General features: G+C 39.0%; 1 protein-coding gene across 3 annotated transcripts in view; it reads right to left on the bottom strand.

Annotated features, from left to right (window-relative positions):
* Window positions 1-20,689, bottom strand: part of NHLRC2 (NHL repeat containing 2) — a 62,974-nt gene extending 42,285 nt beyond the window's left edge. The window contains exons 1-2 of one of the 3 annotated variants that reach the window (XM_020876395.2): window positions 20,296-20,689; window positions 14,127-14,279 (exon numbers count right to left, since the gene is read on the bottom strand). In XM_020876395.2, coding sequence (XP_020732054.2) covers window positions 14,127-14,279; window positions 20,296-20,473 — 331 coding nt within the window. In that variant the 5' untranslated portion in view covers window positions 20,474-20,689. The remainder of the gene's footprint in view (window positions 1-14,126; window positions 14,280-20,295) is intronic. The other 2 variants (XM_070470220.1, XM_020876394.2) reach the window with 2 other exon arrangements.
* Window positions 20,690-20,757: the final 68 nt, after the last annotated feature.

Genomic DNA, 20,757 nt, shown 5'->3' with positions numbered 1-20,757 from the left:
AATATTTGACTACCACTATCCATATATTAGGGTTGAGGTCATTAATAAGTATAAACAGATAAAAAGAGAAAAGATAGGACTAAATTAGTATCTTCAACTGTATTTAAGCTCATGAATAAAAAACTAACATTTAAATCTAAACTCAAATCTTGATGACTACATAAAAACCACATATGATCAAAATCACGTAGCAACTTTAAGTTTAAAACCCTGTGTCCTTTATCTAGCTAAAGCTTTAAAATAATTATTTTATTAAAAAGATGTTGAAATTTTGTAACCTTTCCCCACCTATTTTAAGCTCCTTTAAAATTCACAAAGACTATGATTGCTTTCTGCTGGTATTGACTGTCACATAATCCTCTTAAATTTTTCTGATCTAACTACATCATAGATTAACAGAATGAATAGGAACAAGATGTTGCCATAAGGTCCTTGATTTATTTTAAAATTCCTACTGTATAGCTCTTAGAACAGATCATATTATAGATAGCAGAATTGCTGAAAACTAAAAACAAAGTATGTCTTTTACCTAATCAATACAGCATGTCAAGAAAATAACACAGAAAAAAAAAAGTATGAAGTGTTAGGCTGGATTCACAGAAAAACTCAGTATTGACTACCAAGGTGATAAGAGGTAATAATAGCCATGTAAATTAGAATCTCCCAACATATTTATTAAAAACTATACAAACCAGTATGAAGAAAAAATAAAACCACACAAATTGGGAGGTCTAAGTACCAGAGAGCCCATCCTTCCATTACAACTAGCAACTCCAAATCAAAACACACACACACACACATATGCCTGACGGCTGAGAACAGCAAACAAAAGCAGGGAAGACTGTGAGAGAGGGGTCAGCACTTGGAAAAGCAAATTACAGGAGGGCGCGTTCCCAGCTGTATTTTGCTTCCCCTTTCACAGCTTTGCATTGAGAATGGGCCCCAGTGAACCTGTGGAACAGTTTCAGAAGATCTATCTACTATTCATGCCACAGGAATCTTAGAAGGAGAGGAGCAAGAGATTGGGGCAGAAAAAATACATAACACCAGAGCTTCCAAAATTTGATTAAAGATATTCAAGAAGGTTAGTATATCCTAAAGAAGAGAAACTGAAAGAAAACCATGCCTACCTACATCATTAAGTTTTGAAAACCAAAGATTAAAAAAAAACAACCCCACAAATGTCTTGAAAGCAGCTGCAGAAAAAAAGACAGTAATGAGTGGCACTTTGCAGAACAAGGTAGAAGGGCAGTGGGGAGGAGTGGGAAGGCCTGTACACTTAAAATACACTGTATGTCAAATATACAGCAATAAAGTTCTTAAAAAAATAGAATAAGCTCCCTGAATTCAAATTCTGGCTTTACTACTTTCTGAGTTACCTGGGGCATGGCACTAAATCTCTCTGTGTTATCAGTTTTCTTATTTTTAGACTAGGAAAATAATAGTAATTGCCTCACAGGTCAGCTTTGAGGATATAAAGATAATCTGTATAAGACATTTAGCATAGTACCTAGTACACTGTAAAACCTCAACAAATGTTCATTATTATTATTTAAGTTATAAGTACAAAGATAACCAATAAAAGAGAAATATAACAATTTCTATGTATCAAAAGAAATTAGTAATGTAAAACAGAAAAAAAGCATATGTTGACAAACAACAAATAAAACCTAATATACAAAATAACACATAATTATACATAATAATACTTAAAAATAAATGTGAATGGGTTTAATTCATCTATTAAAAAGATTCAGACACATTCTGTACATCAGAGACACATCGAAAACATAGTGAACCAGAAAAGCAAAAAATAAAGATATGGGAAAAGATATGTGGGCAAACGAAAGGATAGAAACAGAAGGGTGTAATTCTGGTAAGTAGGATATATCTGGGAGAAGGAAATGGCAACCCACTCCAGTATTCTTGCCTAGAGAATCCCGTGGACAGAGGAGCCTGGTGGGCTACTGTACATAGCATCGCACAGAGTTGGACACGACTGAAACGACTTAGCAGCAGCAGCAGCAGTAGGATATATCTGACAAGGTAGATGTCAATCCTCACAGCATTAAACTAAGGAAGAAATTTTTTAATGTGAAAAGCATTTACAACAAAGATAAAACAACTAGGAATACCCCCAAGGAATAAAGGAAGCAACTTGATAAAGCAGACACACTCCAGTAATAAAAAATACACCTTCCTCTCAAGTGTACATGGGATATTTATAAATACTGATCACAAAGAAAGGCTTATAAAGATTACATTCTAAACCACAATACAGTAAAACTGGTATTATTAACAAAAAAATTGTCTTTTGTTTCAGAAAAACTCCACTATTCTTGCATGTTTCTTCTTTACTCCTACACTAACACCACTTAAAACACTGCTGACACCAGATGGGTGGGTTTCTCCCCCCACACTAGGCAACTGTTTGCAACAACTTTTGGGTGTTCTCCATTCTAACATGCGGGCAGTCACTCACAAGACTGCCCTCCCACTTCTGATGCCAACAGCAAGTCACAGGTCCCCAAGCTACCCACACTTCTGTTCAAATTGGCTACAAATGAGATTTCCATGACCCTTCCCTTGGATTAGATTATTTGCTAGAATAACTCACAGAACTCAGAGAAACACTTCTGGTTTACTGTACAAGCGTATGATAAAGCATACAGCCAAACATCCAGATGGAAGAGAGAACATAAGGCTAGGTGTGTGGGAAGGGGTACAGAGCTTCTCCGTGCTCCCCCAGTCTGCCACTATCCCAGCTCCTCCTGTGTTCACCAACTTAAGTCCTTTGAGCTCTATACCCTTGGAAATTTTATAAAGGCTTCATCACAGAGGCATGGTCCATCATTAACTCCATTTCCAGCCTCTTTCCCCTCTCTGGAGAAGAGGGATGAGAGGTGGGGGTGGTAGGGGTCTGAAATAATCAAGCTTCTAATCATGGCCAGGAAAAGAGAATAAATCAAAAGAAAGCAAGTAATAAACAAGAAATTCATGAGATAAAAAAATTTTTTAATTCAGCATTCACTCCTGACAAAAAAATATAAAAAACTGAAAAACAGGAAATAGGAATTGACGGGTATTTTCTTTCAGTAGGAAAGTTAACCTTAATCACATTTATTGATGTGATCATTTGTTGATCAAACCTTTTCTATTTCTCTATACTGTAATTACTGCATATTATGTTACAGTGTGTTTCTCTATTTGGTATGCCCGTTTTCCTTTTTTTAAAAGACTTTTTGGGGGTTTTAGGAAGGTTTTTATTTTTGTTCCAGTGGTTATTTTCTATTAATATTTTTTATCATATTATAAACGTATTAATTCCCATTTTTATAATCTTTTATGGTCTGGTCTATCATTTTTAAATGGTATCCTTTAACTGCCACTTATTACCTATACAATTATCAATAGCCTGTTTCCCCACTTTCCCTTTTATTTCCATTTTTCTTTAGTTGCATTCTTTCTGTCAGAATATATGATTTTATATTACTCTTCAACTCTCGGGTTGTATTCTGCTGATTAGCTAGGTTGGACTGTTGTCCAGTAGTCTATTCCCTAGTTCTGGGTTCTCCTGGACCACGAGATGCTTTGAGAGAGAACTGGAAGGTGTAAAGCAGCCGCAGCCTGATCCTCTCCTGTGGGGAGACTGGTGCAGGGCACAGGCGCTGCTGCAGTTTACACACGCTCCTCCTCTGCGGGCTCGCCTGGAGGGCTGTGGGGGAGCGGCTGGCCCCCCCCCAGCTGCTCTAGCTCGGCCAAATCTCCTCCTTCAGCATGTCCAACTCCTGGGCCAAGTTGAGCTGCTAGCTCCATGATGAAGTGAACAAACATATTCTGCTGGTCACCTCATGACTTAAGCTGGAAGCTGACATGGCTGCAGCTCATCCTTAAGGGATTAAGTTCAGGCATACAGGTTGTAGTTTGCCCTTGTTCCCCCCTACTTCATATCCATCTTTCCTTCTCAACTGCCTGACCGCCTGACTTCGAGTTGAGCCATCAGACATACAGGCAACAGCTACAGGTAGACTGACTAACCAGCACAAAAACGTACCCACGAGATTATTCACTGTTTCTATTAGAAACAACCTAAGAGCCTGGTGCGCTGCAGCCCCTGGGGTCGCAAAGAATCAGACACAGCTTAGCGAGTGAACAACAAGGGTCAATACACAGGACAGCAGAGTGGCTGAGTAAGTTACAGCACGTGCTCATGCACACACAAGACACACACGCACACACTACTATGCAGCTATTAAAAATAACCGGGAAGTTTTCTATAAATTTATATGGAGTGACTGCCAGGAAAACTTACATGATAAAAAGTAAAGTGCACAAAAACATCAATGGCATGTCACTTAAAATAATACAAAATATTTTTAAAGAAGAAATTTAAAAAAGAAAAAGAACAGGACAAAAAGAATGAGAAGGTAAGAATAAGCAGAAGAGATGGGTAGATGGAACTATATTTTCTATGTGGTTCTGACTTTTAGACCAAGTTATAATTCTTCATGAAGTAGTGAATGTGTTAGTCACTCAGTCGTGTCCAACTCTTTGTGATGCCATGGACTGTAGCCTCCCAGGCTCCTCTGTCCATGGGGTTCTCCAAGGAAGAATACTGGAGTGGGTAGCCATTCCCTTTTCCAAGGAATCTTCCTGACTTGGGTCTCCTGCATTGCAGGCAGTTTCTTTACTGTCTAAGCCACCAGGGAAGCCCATAGTTTTGCATACCTAAAAACAAACAATATCAAATAAAAATGGGGGGAGGGGGGCTAAAAATACAAATAAAAACAAAAGAATCTTGCTGCACTTCAAATGAATAACATAATCTCACGGGGGGTGGGGAGTACGAGGAACTAATTTAAATAATTTTTAAATTTAGCTCAGAGGGACTGGAAGCAAAGACACCCCAGTACCAACAAGCACATCTAGTGTCCAGATCTTATTTTCTCAAAACCATTCTCAATATTCAATACTAAAGGGAATCAGAGGCTTCTTGGAAAAATGGCTGATTTAGATACGGGGCTGGGAAAGTACAAGACGAACCTGGAAATATTTTGTTATTGACAAGAAGTGCTAAGAGAATGATAAGGACAAAAGGACACAGGTGATAGTATAGAATAGTTTGAAGGTGATCCTATTAGTCAAATAGGAAAACTCTGAAAATCAAAATAAATAATGACAGTGATGCTTTATAGAAACAAATAAGAACTCATGAATTGAGTTCAAATATATTTAACTTATATGCAGAGTACATCATGAGAAACGCTGGGCTGGAGGAAGCACAAGCTGGAATCAAGATTGCCGGGAGAAATATCAATAACCTCAGATATGCAGATGATACCACTCTTATGGCAGAAAGTGAAGAAGAACTGAAGAGCCTCTTGATGAAAGTTAAAGAGGAGAGTGAAAAAGTTGGCTTAAAGCTCAACATTCAGAAAACTAAGATCATGGCATCTGGTCCCATCACCTCATGGCAAATAGATGGGGAAACAGGGGAAACAGTGGAAACAGTGGCTGATTTTATTTTTCTGGGCTCCAAAATCACTGCAGATGGTGATTGCAGCCATGAAATTAAAAGATGCTTACTCTTTAGAAGAAAAGTTATGACCAACCTAGATAGCGTATTAAAAACCAGAGACATTACTTTGCCAACAAAGGTCCATCTGGTCAAGGCTATTTTTTTTCCAGTGGTCATGTACGGATGTGAGAGTTGGACTATAAAGAAAGCTGAGCGCTGAAGAACTGATGCTTTTGAACTGTGGTGTTGGAGAAGACTCTTGAGAGTCCCTTGGGCTGCAAGGAGATCCAACCAGTCCATCCTAAAGGAGATCAGTCCTGGGTGTTCATTGGAAGGACTGACGCTGAAGCTGAAATTGCAATCCTTTGGCCACCTGATGTGAAGAGCTGACTCACTTGAAAAGACCCTGAAGCTGGGAAAGATTGAGGGCAGGAGGAGAAGGGGACAACAGAGGATAAGATGGTTGGATGGCATCGCTGATTCGATGGACATGGGTTTGGGTAGACTCCAGGAGTTGGTGATGGACAGGGAGGCCTGGCATGCTGTGGTTCATGGGGTCACAAAGAGTCAGACACGACTGAGCAACTGAACTGAGCTGAATATATATCATATATATATGTATATATGAGATGGCTGAATGGCATCACCGACTCAAAGGACATGAGTTTGAACAAGCTTGGGAAGAGGGTGAAGGACAGGGAAGCCTGGCATGCTGTAGTCCATGGGGTCGCAAAGAGTCGGACATGACTGAGCAACTGAACTGATACCATATTACTTAAAAAAATGTGTTTTTTTTTCCTTCTGGTCAATATACGCCAATACTTCTTCAAAAAAGTGATGAGTAAGGTAAGATTTGAAAGATGAGAAGATGTTAACTATGTGAAGACAGCAATGAAGGAGATTGCAGGGAGAGAAAGTAACACACGCAAAAGAGACTGAAGAAGGTCAGTGACTAAACACACAGAACAAAGGGGAGCACTGGACAAAATGAGAATACAACTACAGACAGAGACAGGCTCGTGAGTCGTATTAAGGACTGAGATCTTCATTCTTAAAAACAATGGAAGTCAGATGAAGAATGAAGTGCAAGCCTCAGAGATACTTCAAACTAAACTCATGAACTTCCCCTCCAAACTTGTCCTTTCTACAGCATTTCCTGTCACAGAACGGCACCACCATCTGTCCAATTATACAAGCCAGAAAACTACCTAGGATATCTCTGTCATAACCAACCAGCCCTCTATCATCACCCACAGTTAATCCATGATCAAGTCCCATTGATCTTATTACCTAAAACCGACTTCAAGCTATCATCCTGTCTCACAGGGAACACAACAGCCTTGTCACAGATCCATTCTTCTCCACTAATTAAGTTACCCACCCAGGTAACTCCAGTTCCAGGAGAGGAACTAGTAGCTAGATATTTAGCTACTACAGATAGCACAGGAGCTCAGATGGGTATTCTGTGATGACCTAGATGGGTGGGCTTGGGAGTCGGGGAAAGGAGATCCAAGAGGGTGGGGATGTGTGGCTGATTCACTTTATTGTACAGAAGAAGCTAACACAACATCCAATAAAACAGAAAAAGCTTTCTATTCTTCCAGGTGACTGTAATTTCCTTCTTAGCACTGATCAGAAATTATAAAAATATTTATGTGGTTATTTAACTTTTCCCCTTGTTAGACTGTAATTCCTATTAATTATTTAGGGACCATACACCATTTTACTATTTGCCAGCACAGTGCCTAGTACAAAGAAGGTAATGAATGGACAGGATATAAATGCTAAATAAACTTTTATGTGTGCAATAAGCCATACTATATTGACAAAATAGGGTATCTATACTGATCTATATACAACAATAATTGCCAAACAATTGCATCGCATGTTTTTCAGTGTCAACAACCTTAAAGTACGCATACAGAGATTTTTCTTTTCTTTTTTTCTTATTTTTATTTTTTGAGATTTTTCTTAAAATAGTTTGCTTGTTCTGTTAATCATACACAAAAAATAAAACAGGATGTAAAAGACTCTTTCCTTTTAGATCTTTTGCCAACACATGAATCAAAACTACTGCATTTAAAATATGGAAGGAAGAAAAGAGAGGGAAAAGGAAGAAAGTGAGAAGAGAGGGAGAGGAAGAGGAAAGGGAAAAAGGGAAGGTGAACCAAATAATGAGTAACAGCTTCTAAAATGTTAGTAATAAAGTTAAGTTTTTTAACGTCAGTGACTGGGGATTTTTGCAGAAGCAGTCAATAATGTGTTAAAATCATTTAAAAAACTTTAAAGGTCTTATTTTTGTGAAATGTATAGACATATAGATACAATTATATATAGTAGTATAAACATAATGTGTGTGTGTGTGTTCAGTTGCTCAGCTACGTCCGACTCTTTGCAACCCCATAACTCCACAAGGTTCCTCCATCCATGGAATTTTCCAGGCAAGAATACTGGAGTGGGTTGCCATTTTCTATTCCAGGGGATCTTCCTGACCAAGGGATCAAACCCGTATCACTTGTCCCTCCTGTATTGGTGGGCAGATTCTTTACCACCGCACCGAAAAGCCTCATGTATTATGTATATATAGTATATAAAAGACAGTATAGTTTGATCACAGGCAGTATAATAACTTAGTTCAATGCAAAAACTAAAAATAATTGAGGGGTTTTAGCTGTTACAAAAACTGTAAACTGACACATCTTGAGATCTAAAAGACAAGTGTGACTTTAGTACTAGGCAAGAAAGGATCCAATGGAGTAGGAAATAGCAACCCACTCCAGTATTCTTGCCTGGGAAACTCCATGGAGAGGAGCCTGGCAGGCTCCAGTCCCCGAGGTCGCAAAAAGTCAGACACAACTTAGCGACTGAGAATGCATACACAAGAAAGGATGAAGGCAGACAAGGGAGGTTAGAAGACCGAGGGAAAGCAAGAAAGGTATGGAGAGAGAGGATTTTAGGTTTTATACCAAGAGCACTAAAAACATAAGGTGAAAAAACATCACAGTCACTGAAAACTAAATTAAAGCAGAGGCCAGAAGCAAATTTGAATGTTTTTTAAATTTCAAAAACTGACATTTCCCTGTGTCCACATTAAACACTCTGAAAGTTTACCATAAATTGACCAATATCTTCATCATACTTTAGGAACAAAGAATAATAAACATATGGGCTGCTGCAAAAAGAAAATATGAAGTGTGCACAAAAAAGAGTTAACACAGCAGGCCCACTGCTGTTCTTTCAAAGGTCTGCTTCCAGGGCTGGGCCTTGCTGGGATTTTGGGAGTGTTCCCATCATTTCCAGAACTGATAAGAGTAGCGCACAAGACCTAAACTGTTTGTACAAACACTATGGTTTATGCTGAACACTTGCTTTCCTTCTGGGAGTCTGGAACTTTGGTACATGGCGCCAGGCAGAAGACGCCTCTGTGGCCAGCCCCCGACAGAAACCTCGGGTGCTGTCTCTAATGACCTTTCCTGGTTGGCAACATCTCAAGCTTATCCTAACAACTCCTTGCTGGGGGAATTAAGCACATCTTATGCGTCCCTGGGGGCTCAGAGCGTAAAGCGTCTGCCTGCAATGCGGGAGACCCGGGTTCGATCCCTGGGTTGGGAAGATCTCCTGGAGAAGGAAATGGCAACCCACTCCAGTATCCTTGCCTGGAGAATCCCATGGACGGAGGAGCCTGGTGGGCTACAGTCCATGAGGCTGCAAAGAGTCAGACACAACTGAGCGACTTTCACTTTCACTATGTGATTCCACCAAGAGGGGACTCTGGAAACTTGCTCCTGGTCTCCCCTATGTGTCTTCTCCCTTGGCTAATTTTGCTTTGTATCCTTTTGTTGTAAAAAATTGTAGCCAGCAGGAGTATAACTACATGCTGAGTCCTGTGAGTCCTCAAGAACTGACCTAGGGGTGGTTTTGGGAACCCTGGCAGAGTAAAATCATCAGATAATGACTCATTAAAAGGTTTCATTTCCCAAAGGAGACATACAGATGGCTGCTTTGTGTTGTTCAGTGTTCAGTGATATTCCCACTGACTCCTTGTGACCCCATGGACTGCAGCATGCCAGGCTTCCCTGCCCTTCACCATCTCCGGGAGTTTGCTCAAACTCATGTCCATTGAGTCCATCTCATCCTCTGTCACCCCCTTTTCCTCCTGCCTTCTATTCACCGCCCCCCCACCTGCCCAGCATCAGGGTCTTTCCTAATGAGTCAGCTTTTCATATCAGTTGGCCAAAGTATTGGAGCTTTAGCATCAGTCCTTCCAAAGAATATTCAGGATGGATTTCCTTTAGGATTGACTGGTTTCATCTCCTTGCAGTCCAAGGGATTCCAAGATGGCTAACAGACACATGAAAAGATGTTCAACATCGCTCATTATTAGAGAAATGCATATCAAAACTACAATGAAGTATCACCTCACACCAGTCAGAGAATAGCCATCATCAAAAAGTCTACAAACAATAAATGCTGGAGAGAGTGTGGAGAAAAGGGAACCCTCTTGCACTGTTGGTAGGAAAGCCAATTGATACAGCCACTATGGAGAAGAGTATGGAGATTCCTTTAAAAACTAGGAATAAGACTGCCATATGACCCAGCAATCCCACTACTGGGTATATACCCCGAGGGAGCTTAATTGAAAAAGACACATGTACCCCAATGTTCACTGCCATACTATTTACAATGCTAGGACATGAAAGCAACCTAGCTGTTGATTGACAGATGAATGGATAAAGAGGTTGTGGTACATATACACAATGGAATATTACTCAGCTATAAAAAGGAATGCATTTGAGTCAGTTCTAATGAGGTGGATGAACCTAGAGCCTATTATACAAAATGAAGTCAGAAAGAAAAAAGCAAATATTGTATATTAACACATATATGTGGAATCTAGAATGATGGTACTGATGAACCTGTTTGCAGGCCAACAATGGAGATGCATATATAGAAAACAGGCTTGTGGACAAAGTGGGGGAAGGAGAGGGTGGAACAAATAGAGAGAGTAGCATGGAAATATATATATTACCATATGTAAAAGAGACAGTCATTGGGAATTCGTTCTGTGACTCAGGGAGCTCAAACTGGTGCTCTGTGACAACCGAGAAGGCTGGGGTGGGAGGTGGGAGGGAGGTTTAAGAGGGAGGGGACATACGTATAACTATGGCTGATTCATGTTGATATATGGCAAAAACCAACACAATATTGTAAAAATATTAAAAAAATAAATTTTTTAAAAAAAGTTTACTTTCACTGTAAAATCAGAAATATATTCTAATTTTTAACAAAGTATGAAATGAAAAAATAGCATATACTACATAATGAGAATACCAGTGGTTACTCAGAGGTATTATGGAATTTAGATTTCTAGAGGCTGATTTAATTATATATTAACATTCACCTAGCAAGCACATTTAAAAGTATGCCAAATTTTCCTACTAGATGTTTTCTTATAAAATCAGTGCTTTTCCTTAGATAGCCACTGTGCTAAATTTGCATGTTATATAAAAATATACCATTAATATATCCAGTATAAAGAGATTAAAAAAAAATTAGAAACCCTCAAGGAGAAAAGGGAAAAAAAAAAACAGAGGTACCTGTCAATTTAATACAAATATATGCTAACTCATTACAAATTAATAACAAGCTTAGGGCCCAGCTACATTCTTAAAAACTGTTTGAACATCAGAACCATTCAGTACTGTTAAGTATCTTTTCACTTTTGCTTTAGATCTTTGACATTTATAATTTCTTGTATGCTATTGTGAAAGTGATACTGGTCACCATTACAAACCTGATTCTAAAAGCTGTTTAAGAGGAACGAGACTGAGTACGAAATCAGCCCTCTTTCAGAGTGTTTTTAAATTAACATCCACTTCCTTACTCAGCTGAGCATTTCTGGCTTACTGATAAATGAACTGAAATTCCATGAAATAAAAACAGGCTGCTGAATGCCTCTTCAAGGACATAAATAACACTGCTGCAGATACATTCATAAATATATCAGACAGTACTGAGATAAGACACAGCAGCGTGATAAATTAGGAGGCTAGAATTAACATATACACACTAATATATGTAAAATAAATAACAAGAACCTACTATAAAACACAGTAAATTCTACTCAATATTCTGTAATAACATAATCTATTATGAGAAAAGAATCTGAAAAAGTATATGTATGTGTGTGTGTGTGTGTGTACAACTGATTCACTTTGCTAAAACTGAAACTAACACAACATTGTAAATGAACTATATTCCAATAAAAAATTTTTTTAAAAGACTCTTAGCAGCAAGAAAGCAAATTAATTTAGTGCCAGCTTACTGAACTTTCATATGGTAATTCTGATTATGCCTGCTTTTGTGAATATGAACTGAACTTATCTTCTAAGCAATATAAAAATCTTTTATTTCTAAGTTACCAGAATTTTAATACAGTAGCATATTACTGAAGTAATGTTTCTTTGAAATTACAATGTTGAAACCACTTACAAAGTATTTTACTTTTCAGAAGTATATTTATATGTAAAAATTGTTATTATTTTTTGTCACAAAGTGTTGTAAAATATTTTCAGTAAACTGGAAAAGAGATTATAAGGATCCATTCTAAGAAGCCACTGAAGTTGCTTCAGATAGAGGTTAAACAACTGAGTTAACCGAACAGTTTATTAGCAGTGATCTGAAGTAGGAAACGGTTAACTTTGGGATTTTTAACCCAGTCTGTATATGCCATCCTGAAACACAAATCATATTGTCATTCTCCTATTATGCAAAGAAAAACCTGAAACATCTCTGTACTTTCAATGGATGAAAAAGTCTATTAACTTTACTATTAAAAATGTTATACAAAGCTCTTCATAGTGAATCTGAACCTAATCTACCCTCCTCTCCTTTCACTTTTCCAAGGAGCCCCTACAGTCTTGCCACAGTAAACTATTTTCCACTCCTCAAATCTACTCATTCCATTTGGTACCTAAGAGAGATGAAAATGTTTGCAATTTCCTAGAAGGAGGATTATAAGTAAAGCATTTCATGGACATTTCTAATCTTTGACTATATGAATAGAGTATCACTGTTTAATTGGTTTATTGTAAAATTTCCTAATTTGATTAAATGGATCAGGGGAATTAACTGCTTCTCATATTAGCTATAAATCTAACTTAAATAATTTTTAAGATAATTAATCTGTTTCTTTTAAAATTTTTATAAAAGCATTTTATATAAAGGTAATACATTAATATGGCAAGAACTCAAACAGAAATATAAAATGTAAACCAAGTATTCCTCCTTCAACTTTAGTCCTTCTTTGCTTCCCTGCTTGTTTACCTGTCACTTCCTCAGCCAGGAGTGTCCCTCCTGCCCCATTTTCATTTTCAGCTACACTTCTGCTCATTTTTCAAGTTTCAACCTAATTGCCTTCTCTGAGAAACATCTTCCAAAGCTTTTAGGCAAAGCGAGTTACTCCTTTCCCCACTGCTTTAATTCAACTTTGTTATATATTTCCTTAGCAGTTAAGAGTATCCTGCACATAATACATACTCAATAAATGCATTTATTACATGGACTTGAACAAGACATACAAGCATCTAAAACCTAGGAGATAATGAAATACTCTTATTTCTTAAATATGGATGAATTTTTAAAAACATGATTTAATTACTGGGAATAATTGAGTTTTTGATAAATCTCATTAACAGGCAATTCCAATATAGTCCATTACAAATTAAAAGCATCAGAAGTTTCACTTGCACTGAAGATTTTATTCAATATTTCTTTTTTTTTAAATAACTAAGTTTTAAGATACCCTTCATTTTTGTACATGCATACGCTATTCTCATTTTTACTCTCACAAGATCAGCGAACACTTTTTAGTCACTGCAAAGAGGACAGCTTCAATTAATTTAAGCCTAATCAAATGAAATCTTTATTTCATTTACTCCACATGTTCTCTTTTTATAGAAAGAAGTAAACAAAAAACAAAATCTGAAAAAGTCAAAGTTTTAAAGAAAATACTAAGCATAATCTCTTGTTAAAATTTCAAAATTTGTAATACCATAAAAAAGGATTTCCTAGTGTGCTCTGGAAAGCCTTAACCTTTATAAATAAATAAAGCAGGGTCAAAGAAAAAGTATCTGTTATAATATTCTGCCTTCTAAAATATCAGTAGTAGTTTTAGGTCATTTGAAATCAAAGGAAGCCTAGTTATATTTCCTAAAAAGAACTTTAAACCTTTTTATCACAGTGAGAAGAGTATAAAATTAGTCATGCATTTTATTTTCTCTTTTTTTCACAGAACAAATTTAGGTAAGTCCAGATGTACAAAAAGACGTTTTTAAAATACCTGATCATGAAAAAAGTAAACTATATCCTTATTTTTAAAGAAAAATCATATACTAAATGCTAGTTCTTTAGGAAGGCAAACCATTATCATTAAACTTAACTCTTCACAAAAAGGTACACGGAGTCCTCAATTTATAGATTAGAAATTACTTTCAGAATCCCCGAAGTCTTGCCAAATGTTCATTCTCATATAAGCAAAATGAGTCAGCCACTCTCCAGAGACTATGCCAGGACAGTCCGTTAGAAGCCAATTAAAAAGAGCAGATACCTTTATCAGAGTATGTGTGTTCTAATGCATGAAGATCAGGCAACAGGTGAATACAATTTATGCAGCAGTAGGTGAAGAAATCAAGGACGACCACTTTTCCACATAGATCCTTGTAGACCGAAATAGGTTCTTCCGTATTCAGCCATTCTAATCCTGAAATTTACACAAAATAAGTAATGATTAAAGGAAACAATGAAGATAACTTATCTAAAACTTTCCATTAAAATGTGAACCATTATTATTTTTAAGAAAAGAGAGGGGACAGGAAGGGAGAGGGGAGTTAATACATAGAAAGCTACTATTATGAGGCAGTCCGCAAATACAGTAAGAAAAAGCTACTAAATTCTCTCAGAAATAGCATATTAGTCTGTGTGTGAAAGGAAGACCAACATATTTAGGTAAAAATGGGAGGAAGAATCAATATTAAAAGGACTTAAGTACATGATTAAGTACAAATAAGCTATTGAAAATGAAAGTCAACCTTAAGAACAGAATAAATATCAAAAAGGAATAGTGTTAAACTTTAAGGATAAACATGCTGTTGTGCAGTCCCAGTCATGGCCGACTCCTTGCAACCCCACGGACTGCAGTACATAAAGCTTCTCTGTCCTTCACCATCTCCCAGGGCTTGCTCAAACTCATCTTCATTGAGTCCCTGATGCCATCCAAACATCTCATCCTTTGTCGTACCCTTCTTATCCTGCCTTCTATCTCTCCTAATATCAGCGTCTTTTCCAATGAGTCAGCTCTTTGCATCGGGTGACCAAAGTATTAGAGCATGAGCTTCAGCATCAGTTCTTCCAATGAATATTCAGGGTTGATTTCCTTTAGGATGTACTGGTTTGATCTCCTTGTTGTCCAGGGACTCTCAAGAGTCTTCTCCAACACCACAGTTCAAAAGCATCAATCCTTCGGCACTCAGCCTTCTTTATGGTTCAGTTATCATATCTGTATATGACTACTGGGAAAATCATAGCTTTGACTATATGGACCTTTGTCAGCAAAGGATAACATACAAAATACCTAAGCCAATTTTGTAAGAGAAAGAGCTAAAATGCTCTGGATTTAAATGAGACCTTAAATACAAAATATTTTAATTGAAAAGTTAAGCAAAGCACAGTTAAAGAGTTCATGAAAGCAATATTAATATTGATGAAGAGCATGTTCCCTTCTCTCCAAAGAAAAATAAAATCTCATTAATCTGTGCTTTCATAAATCAGAATTTATAATTACTAGACCATGATTTACAAAACTTTACACACTATGAAGAAAAATTTTGTTAAACAAAAGTAGATTAAAAGAGCAGCATCTCTGTTACCAATTTAAGAAACAAAGATAATGAGTTTGTTGCTTATAAGTAAATAAATGTACCTACTAAAACCATTATGCCTTGAAGCTTGGAAATAGTTTATAGAAACTGAAAACCAAAGTTGGGTGGAACCAGTGAATAATAACAGTTAACAACTAATAACGGCAACTGGAGTTACTCAAAACAAAATCTAGAAAAAAAAAAACCCTGCAAATCAAACTAGTATTTCTGTCAATAGTCCAACCGAGTGAGGGTTTTGGCTTCCCTGGTGGCTCAGGCAGTAAAGAATCTGCCTGCAACGTGGGAGACCTGGGTGTGATTCCTGGGTTGAGACGACCCCCCTAGAGCAGGGCATGGCAACCCACTGCAATATACTTGTCTGGAGAGTCCCCATGGACAGAGAAGCCTGGTGGGCTACAGTCCACAGGGTCACAGAGAGTCAGACATGACCGAGAGACTAAGCACAACAGTGAGGTTTCAGGGTACAGCAAGGTCTTAGTTACCAGTTTAATAAAGTGTTAATTATATACCTGATCAAATGACCATATAAAACTTCAAACTAATTAATGTGTATTTCACATCCCCTAATTTTAAAATATCTATGAGTCTCAAACATATTTTTTATAAATAATCAAGTGATTTAGATTAGGGAAGGAGGGAAAGTATTATTATATATGTCAGTTATTGTGCTAGGTGCTTAGCAGACTTAATAATAATAATGCATTTTATAATAAAAAGAACAATGAATATAATTTTAAAAGCTGCTAACATTTACTGAGCTCTCATATGAAGTAAGAACTTTAGATAGATTACTTCCAAACTGCATAATAAACCTGAAAAGTAAATACTGGTTCCATTTTATAAGTAAGAGAAAAGTAAGGCTTGGAGAAGTTAAGTAACTTGCTCAAGATCATATAACTAACAAATGGAATAACAAGGTTTAATTCCAGGTCTGTCTGAATCCTTCATTTATACCATGCTGCTTCCCATAAAACATGTTTCTTTTAAGAAATGAACAAAGTGAAGTGTTTCTGAGTTATGTTCATGACTTCTTCATTACCATAATTGATAAACCAAGAAAAAACCCACCCAGTAATCTGTCCTCAGTAATTATGCTAAAAACAAAGACTGAGTATTTTGTTATTATATTACATATGAGTCATGGAGATCAAATCTCATGGTAATAAAATACACTCATTGTAAACACCAACAAGAAAATAAAAGCACTGAGCAAAGTCCTAGTTGCTGGCATGCTGGTTTATGACAGTGTACTATATATAACTGATTTTGGTACTAACAACTTGGTGATGTCTGTGCAGAGAGTCATCTCTTCTGTTGTTGGAAAAGGGTGTTTGCTAGGATTGCTGTGTTCTCTTGACAAAAGTCTATTAGCCTTTGCCCTGATTCATTTTGTATTCCAAAGCCAAACTTATCTGTTACTCCAGGTATCTCTTGACTTCCTACTTTTGCATTCCAATCCCCTACGATGAAAAAGACATCTTTTTAAAATTTTAGTCTTATAGGTCTTCACAGAATCGGTCAACTTCATCTTCTTTGGCGTAAGTGTTCGGGGCCTAGACTTGTATTACTGTGATGTTGAATGGTTTGCCTTGGAAACAACCCAAGATCATTCTGTCGTTTTTGAGACTGCACTCAAGTACTGCATTTCGGACTCTCTTGTTGACTATGAGGGCTACCCCATTTATTCTAAGGGATTCTTGCCCACAGTGGCAGATATGATGGTCATCTGAATTAAATTCACCCATTCTGGTCCATTTTAGTTCACTGATTCCTAAAATGTTGATATTCATTCACTCTTGCCATCTCCTGGAGTTTGACCACTTCCAATTTACCTTGATTCATGGGCCTAACATTCCAGGTTCCTATGTGATATTGTTCTTTACAGCACTGGACTTTACTTCCACCACCAGACAGGTCCACAACTGAGTGCTGTTTTTGCTTTGGCTCAGCTGCTTTACTCTTTCTGGAACTAATAGTAATTGCCTTCTGCTCTTTCCCAGTAGCATAGTGGACACCCTCTGACGGGGGGGTGGGGGGGTGGGGGGTCATCTTCCAGTGTCAAATCTTTTTGCTTTTTATACTGTTCATATTCATTGGGAAAACCATGATGATGTGGTCACTCACCTAGAGCCAGACATCTTGGAATCTGAAGTCAAGTAGGCCTTAGGACGCATTACTACAAACAAAGCCAGTGGAGGTGATAGAATTCCGGCTGAGCCTCTTAAAATTCTAAAAGATGATGCTGTTAAAGTGCTGCACTCAATATGTCAGCAAATTTGGAAACTCAGTAGGGGCCACAGGACTGGAAAAGATCAGTTTTCATTCCAATTCCAAAGAAGAGCAGTGCTAAAGAATGTTCAAACTACCATACAATCATACATGAACCAAGAACTTCTACATGTACAAACACGGTTTAGAAAAGGCAGAGGAACCAGAGATCAAATTGCCAATATTTGTTGGATTGTAGAGAAAGCAAGGGAATTCCAGAAAAACATTTACTTCTGCTTCGTTGACTATGTGAAAGTCTTTGACTATATGGATCAAAACAAACTGTGGAAAATTTTTAAAGAGATGGGAATACTAGACCACCTTACCTGTCTCCTGAGAAACCTGTATGCAGGTCAAGAAGCAACAGTTAGAACCTCATATGGAACAACTGATGAGTTCAAAACTGGTAAAAGAGTATGACAAGACTGTATATTTTCATCCTGTTTACGTATCTTAAATGCAGAGTACATCTTTTGAAATGCTGGGCTGGATGAAGCACAAGCTGGAATCAAGATTGCTCAGAGAAGTACCAACAACCTCAGACATGCAGATGATACCACTCTAAAGGCAGAAAATGAAGAGGAACTAAAGAGTCTCTTGATGAGGGTAAAAGAAGAGAGTGAAAAAGTTGGCCTAAAACTCAACATTCAGAAAACTAACATCATGGCATCCAGGCCCATCATTTCATGGCAAATAGAAGGGGGGAAAGTGAAAGAAGTGACAGATTTTCTTTTCTTGGGCTCCAAAATCACTGCCGAGAGTGACTGAAGCCATGAAATTAAAAGATGCTGGCTCCTTGGAAGGAACGCTATGACAAACCTAGACAGTGTATTAAAAGCAAAGACATCACTTTGCCAACAAAAGTCTGTACAGTCAAAGCTATGGTTTTTCCAGTACTCAAGTATGGATGTGAGAGGTGAACCATAAAGAAGGCTGAGAGAAATGATGCTTCAGAACTGTGCGGCTGTAGAAGATCTTGAGAGCCCCTTGGACTGCAAAGAGATCAAACCAGTCAGTCCTAAAGGAAATCAACCCTGAATACTCATTGAAAGGACTGATACTGAAGCTCCAACTTTGGCCATCTGATGTGAAAAGCCAACTCATTAGAAAAGACCCTGATGTTGGGAAAGAGTGAAGGCAAAAGGAAAAGCAGGTAGTAGAGGATGAGATGGTTAGACAGCATCACCAACTCAACGGATATGAGTCTGAGCAAACTCTGGGAGATAGTGAAGGACAGGGAAGCCGGGCATGGCTGCAGTTCATAAGGTCACAAAGAGTTGGACAAGAATTAGCAACCAAACAACAACAACACGTATATAAACTTTTGAAGTTTCTAGGATAGGATAAGCACTAATGCACCCAATTCTTTTGACAGAATTCTGCAATATTTCAAGTCCAGTATAGGATTAACAACAGAAAAAAATAAGCACTTCTGAAGGCCAGAGCAAAAGGCTTGGAAAGACACGAGGCTGTCGTCAGAGGCAGGGTTCCAACAGGCCTCCCATGAGACACTGAACCCTGCCACAGCCAACCAATTAACTATACATGTGGTTTCAGTGTCATGACAGGAGACATGCCAACACCACCGGGCAAAACAATGCCAGTCCCAACCAAAGAAGGTAAAGTTCAGTTTCCTTTATCATAGCAAGATGAGCTTCACAAATAGCACTGCTGGGAATATCAGTTCTCTCACCCTCCGAACATTGACAGCAACAGGATTCAAACCTGGAGACAGGCCATAATTGATTCTGATTTTCAAAATTACAGGTTTCACAACTTTGAAAGGAGGAGGGTGGCCCAGTTAAGAAACCAGCCGATGTCGGAGGCAGTGTCTGTATAATCCAACTTCGGCATTTCTTAGTTGAGAGGCCCTAGGCAAAGGACCCTGTTCCCGTGCTTCAGTTTCCCAACTGTAAAGCAGCTAACAAGACCACCTCAGGATTCTCTGGTGGCTCAGAATCCTTCTGCAATGCAGGACACCTGCGTCCGATCCCTGTGTTGGGAAGATCCCCTGGAGGAGGCCATGACAGCCCACTCCAGTATTCTTGCTCGGAGAATCCCCATGGACAGAGGAGCCTGGCAGGCTGCAGTCCATGGGGTTGCAAAGAGTTGGACATGGCAAAGAGACTAAGCACGCATGCAGTAAGACCACCTCGATGGTTTCTAAAGAGGATTAAATAACAAATACTTTGTGTTCAGGACTCTGTGTGGCCCACAAGTGATCCGTAACCGTTAGCTTGGGTGATGCACAAAGATGATGATGGGCAACCAGAATGAAAGGACAGGGTGGCGTGGGCGCTGGAATCATTGCCAACAGGGGCCACGAAATTTTACTCAGTGTACTGAGTTAACCCAAGGCCAGGGCAGAGACGGAGGATAGAGACGAAGATGCAGGTTCCCGCCCTCCACAAACCCCCGTTCGCTGCCGCCTGGGGGCAGAGGCTCGGCTGGGAGAGGCGTCTCTCCGCGGCGCGGCCTCACAGCCGCCTCGCCCACCGCTTCAGGGGAGGGCGCGGTCCGCGAGAAAGGGGAGGTTCCGGAGGGGTCCCCACCCCGAAGCCAGCCCCTCACCTTCCGGAAACTCGGGCACCGACAAGTCCTGCTCCCAGCCGTCCACCTTCTGCAGATACTGGTAGACCAGGCCGTCCTTCTCCTCCTGGGTCACGGCGTCGAGCAGGGCGTACTCCAGCGAGGTCTGAGCCGGGAGCAGGCCCGAGAGGTTGCAGCTCCGGGCTCCGGACGCCGCCATGTTCTCTCCGGATGGTCCAGGGGCGGCCGCCCAGCCCGCGGGACGGTTTCGTGTGGAGAGAGAGAAAGCGCTTATTGTTCTTTGGTTTCCAAACCGCACATTCGCCTCCCTTTTCACCAGCCCCACTCCACGCTAACGGCACTTTGTTCAAAGGCTAAAGTGTAAATCGGCGCAATTCCCAGGCACGTAATTAAACTACCTTCCCAAGCTGCCCCGCCCGTCCTAAGTCTTCCCGCCCCAGGGGAGCCTGGACATTCAGAACGCCAGATTCAACAAGGAAAAGG

The sequence above is a fragment of the Odocoileus virginianus genome, chromosome 7, assembly GCF_023699985.2.
Source record: "Odocoileus virginianus isolate 20LAN1187 ecotype Illinois chromosome 7, Ovbor_1.2, whole genome shotgun sequence".
NCBI lineage: Eukaryota > Metazoa > Chordata > Mammalia > Artiodactyla > Cervidae > Odocoileus > Odocoileus virginianus.
Note: the sequence above shows the minus strand (reverse complement) of the source record. Positions and strands in the feature narration are given on the sequence as shown.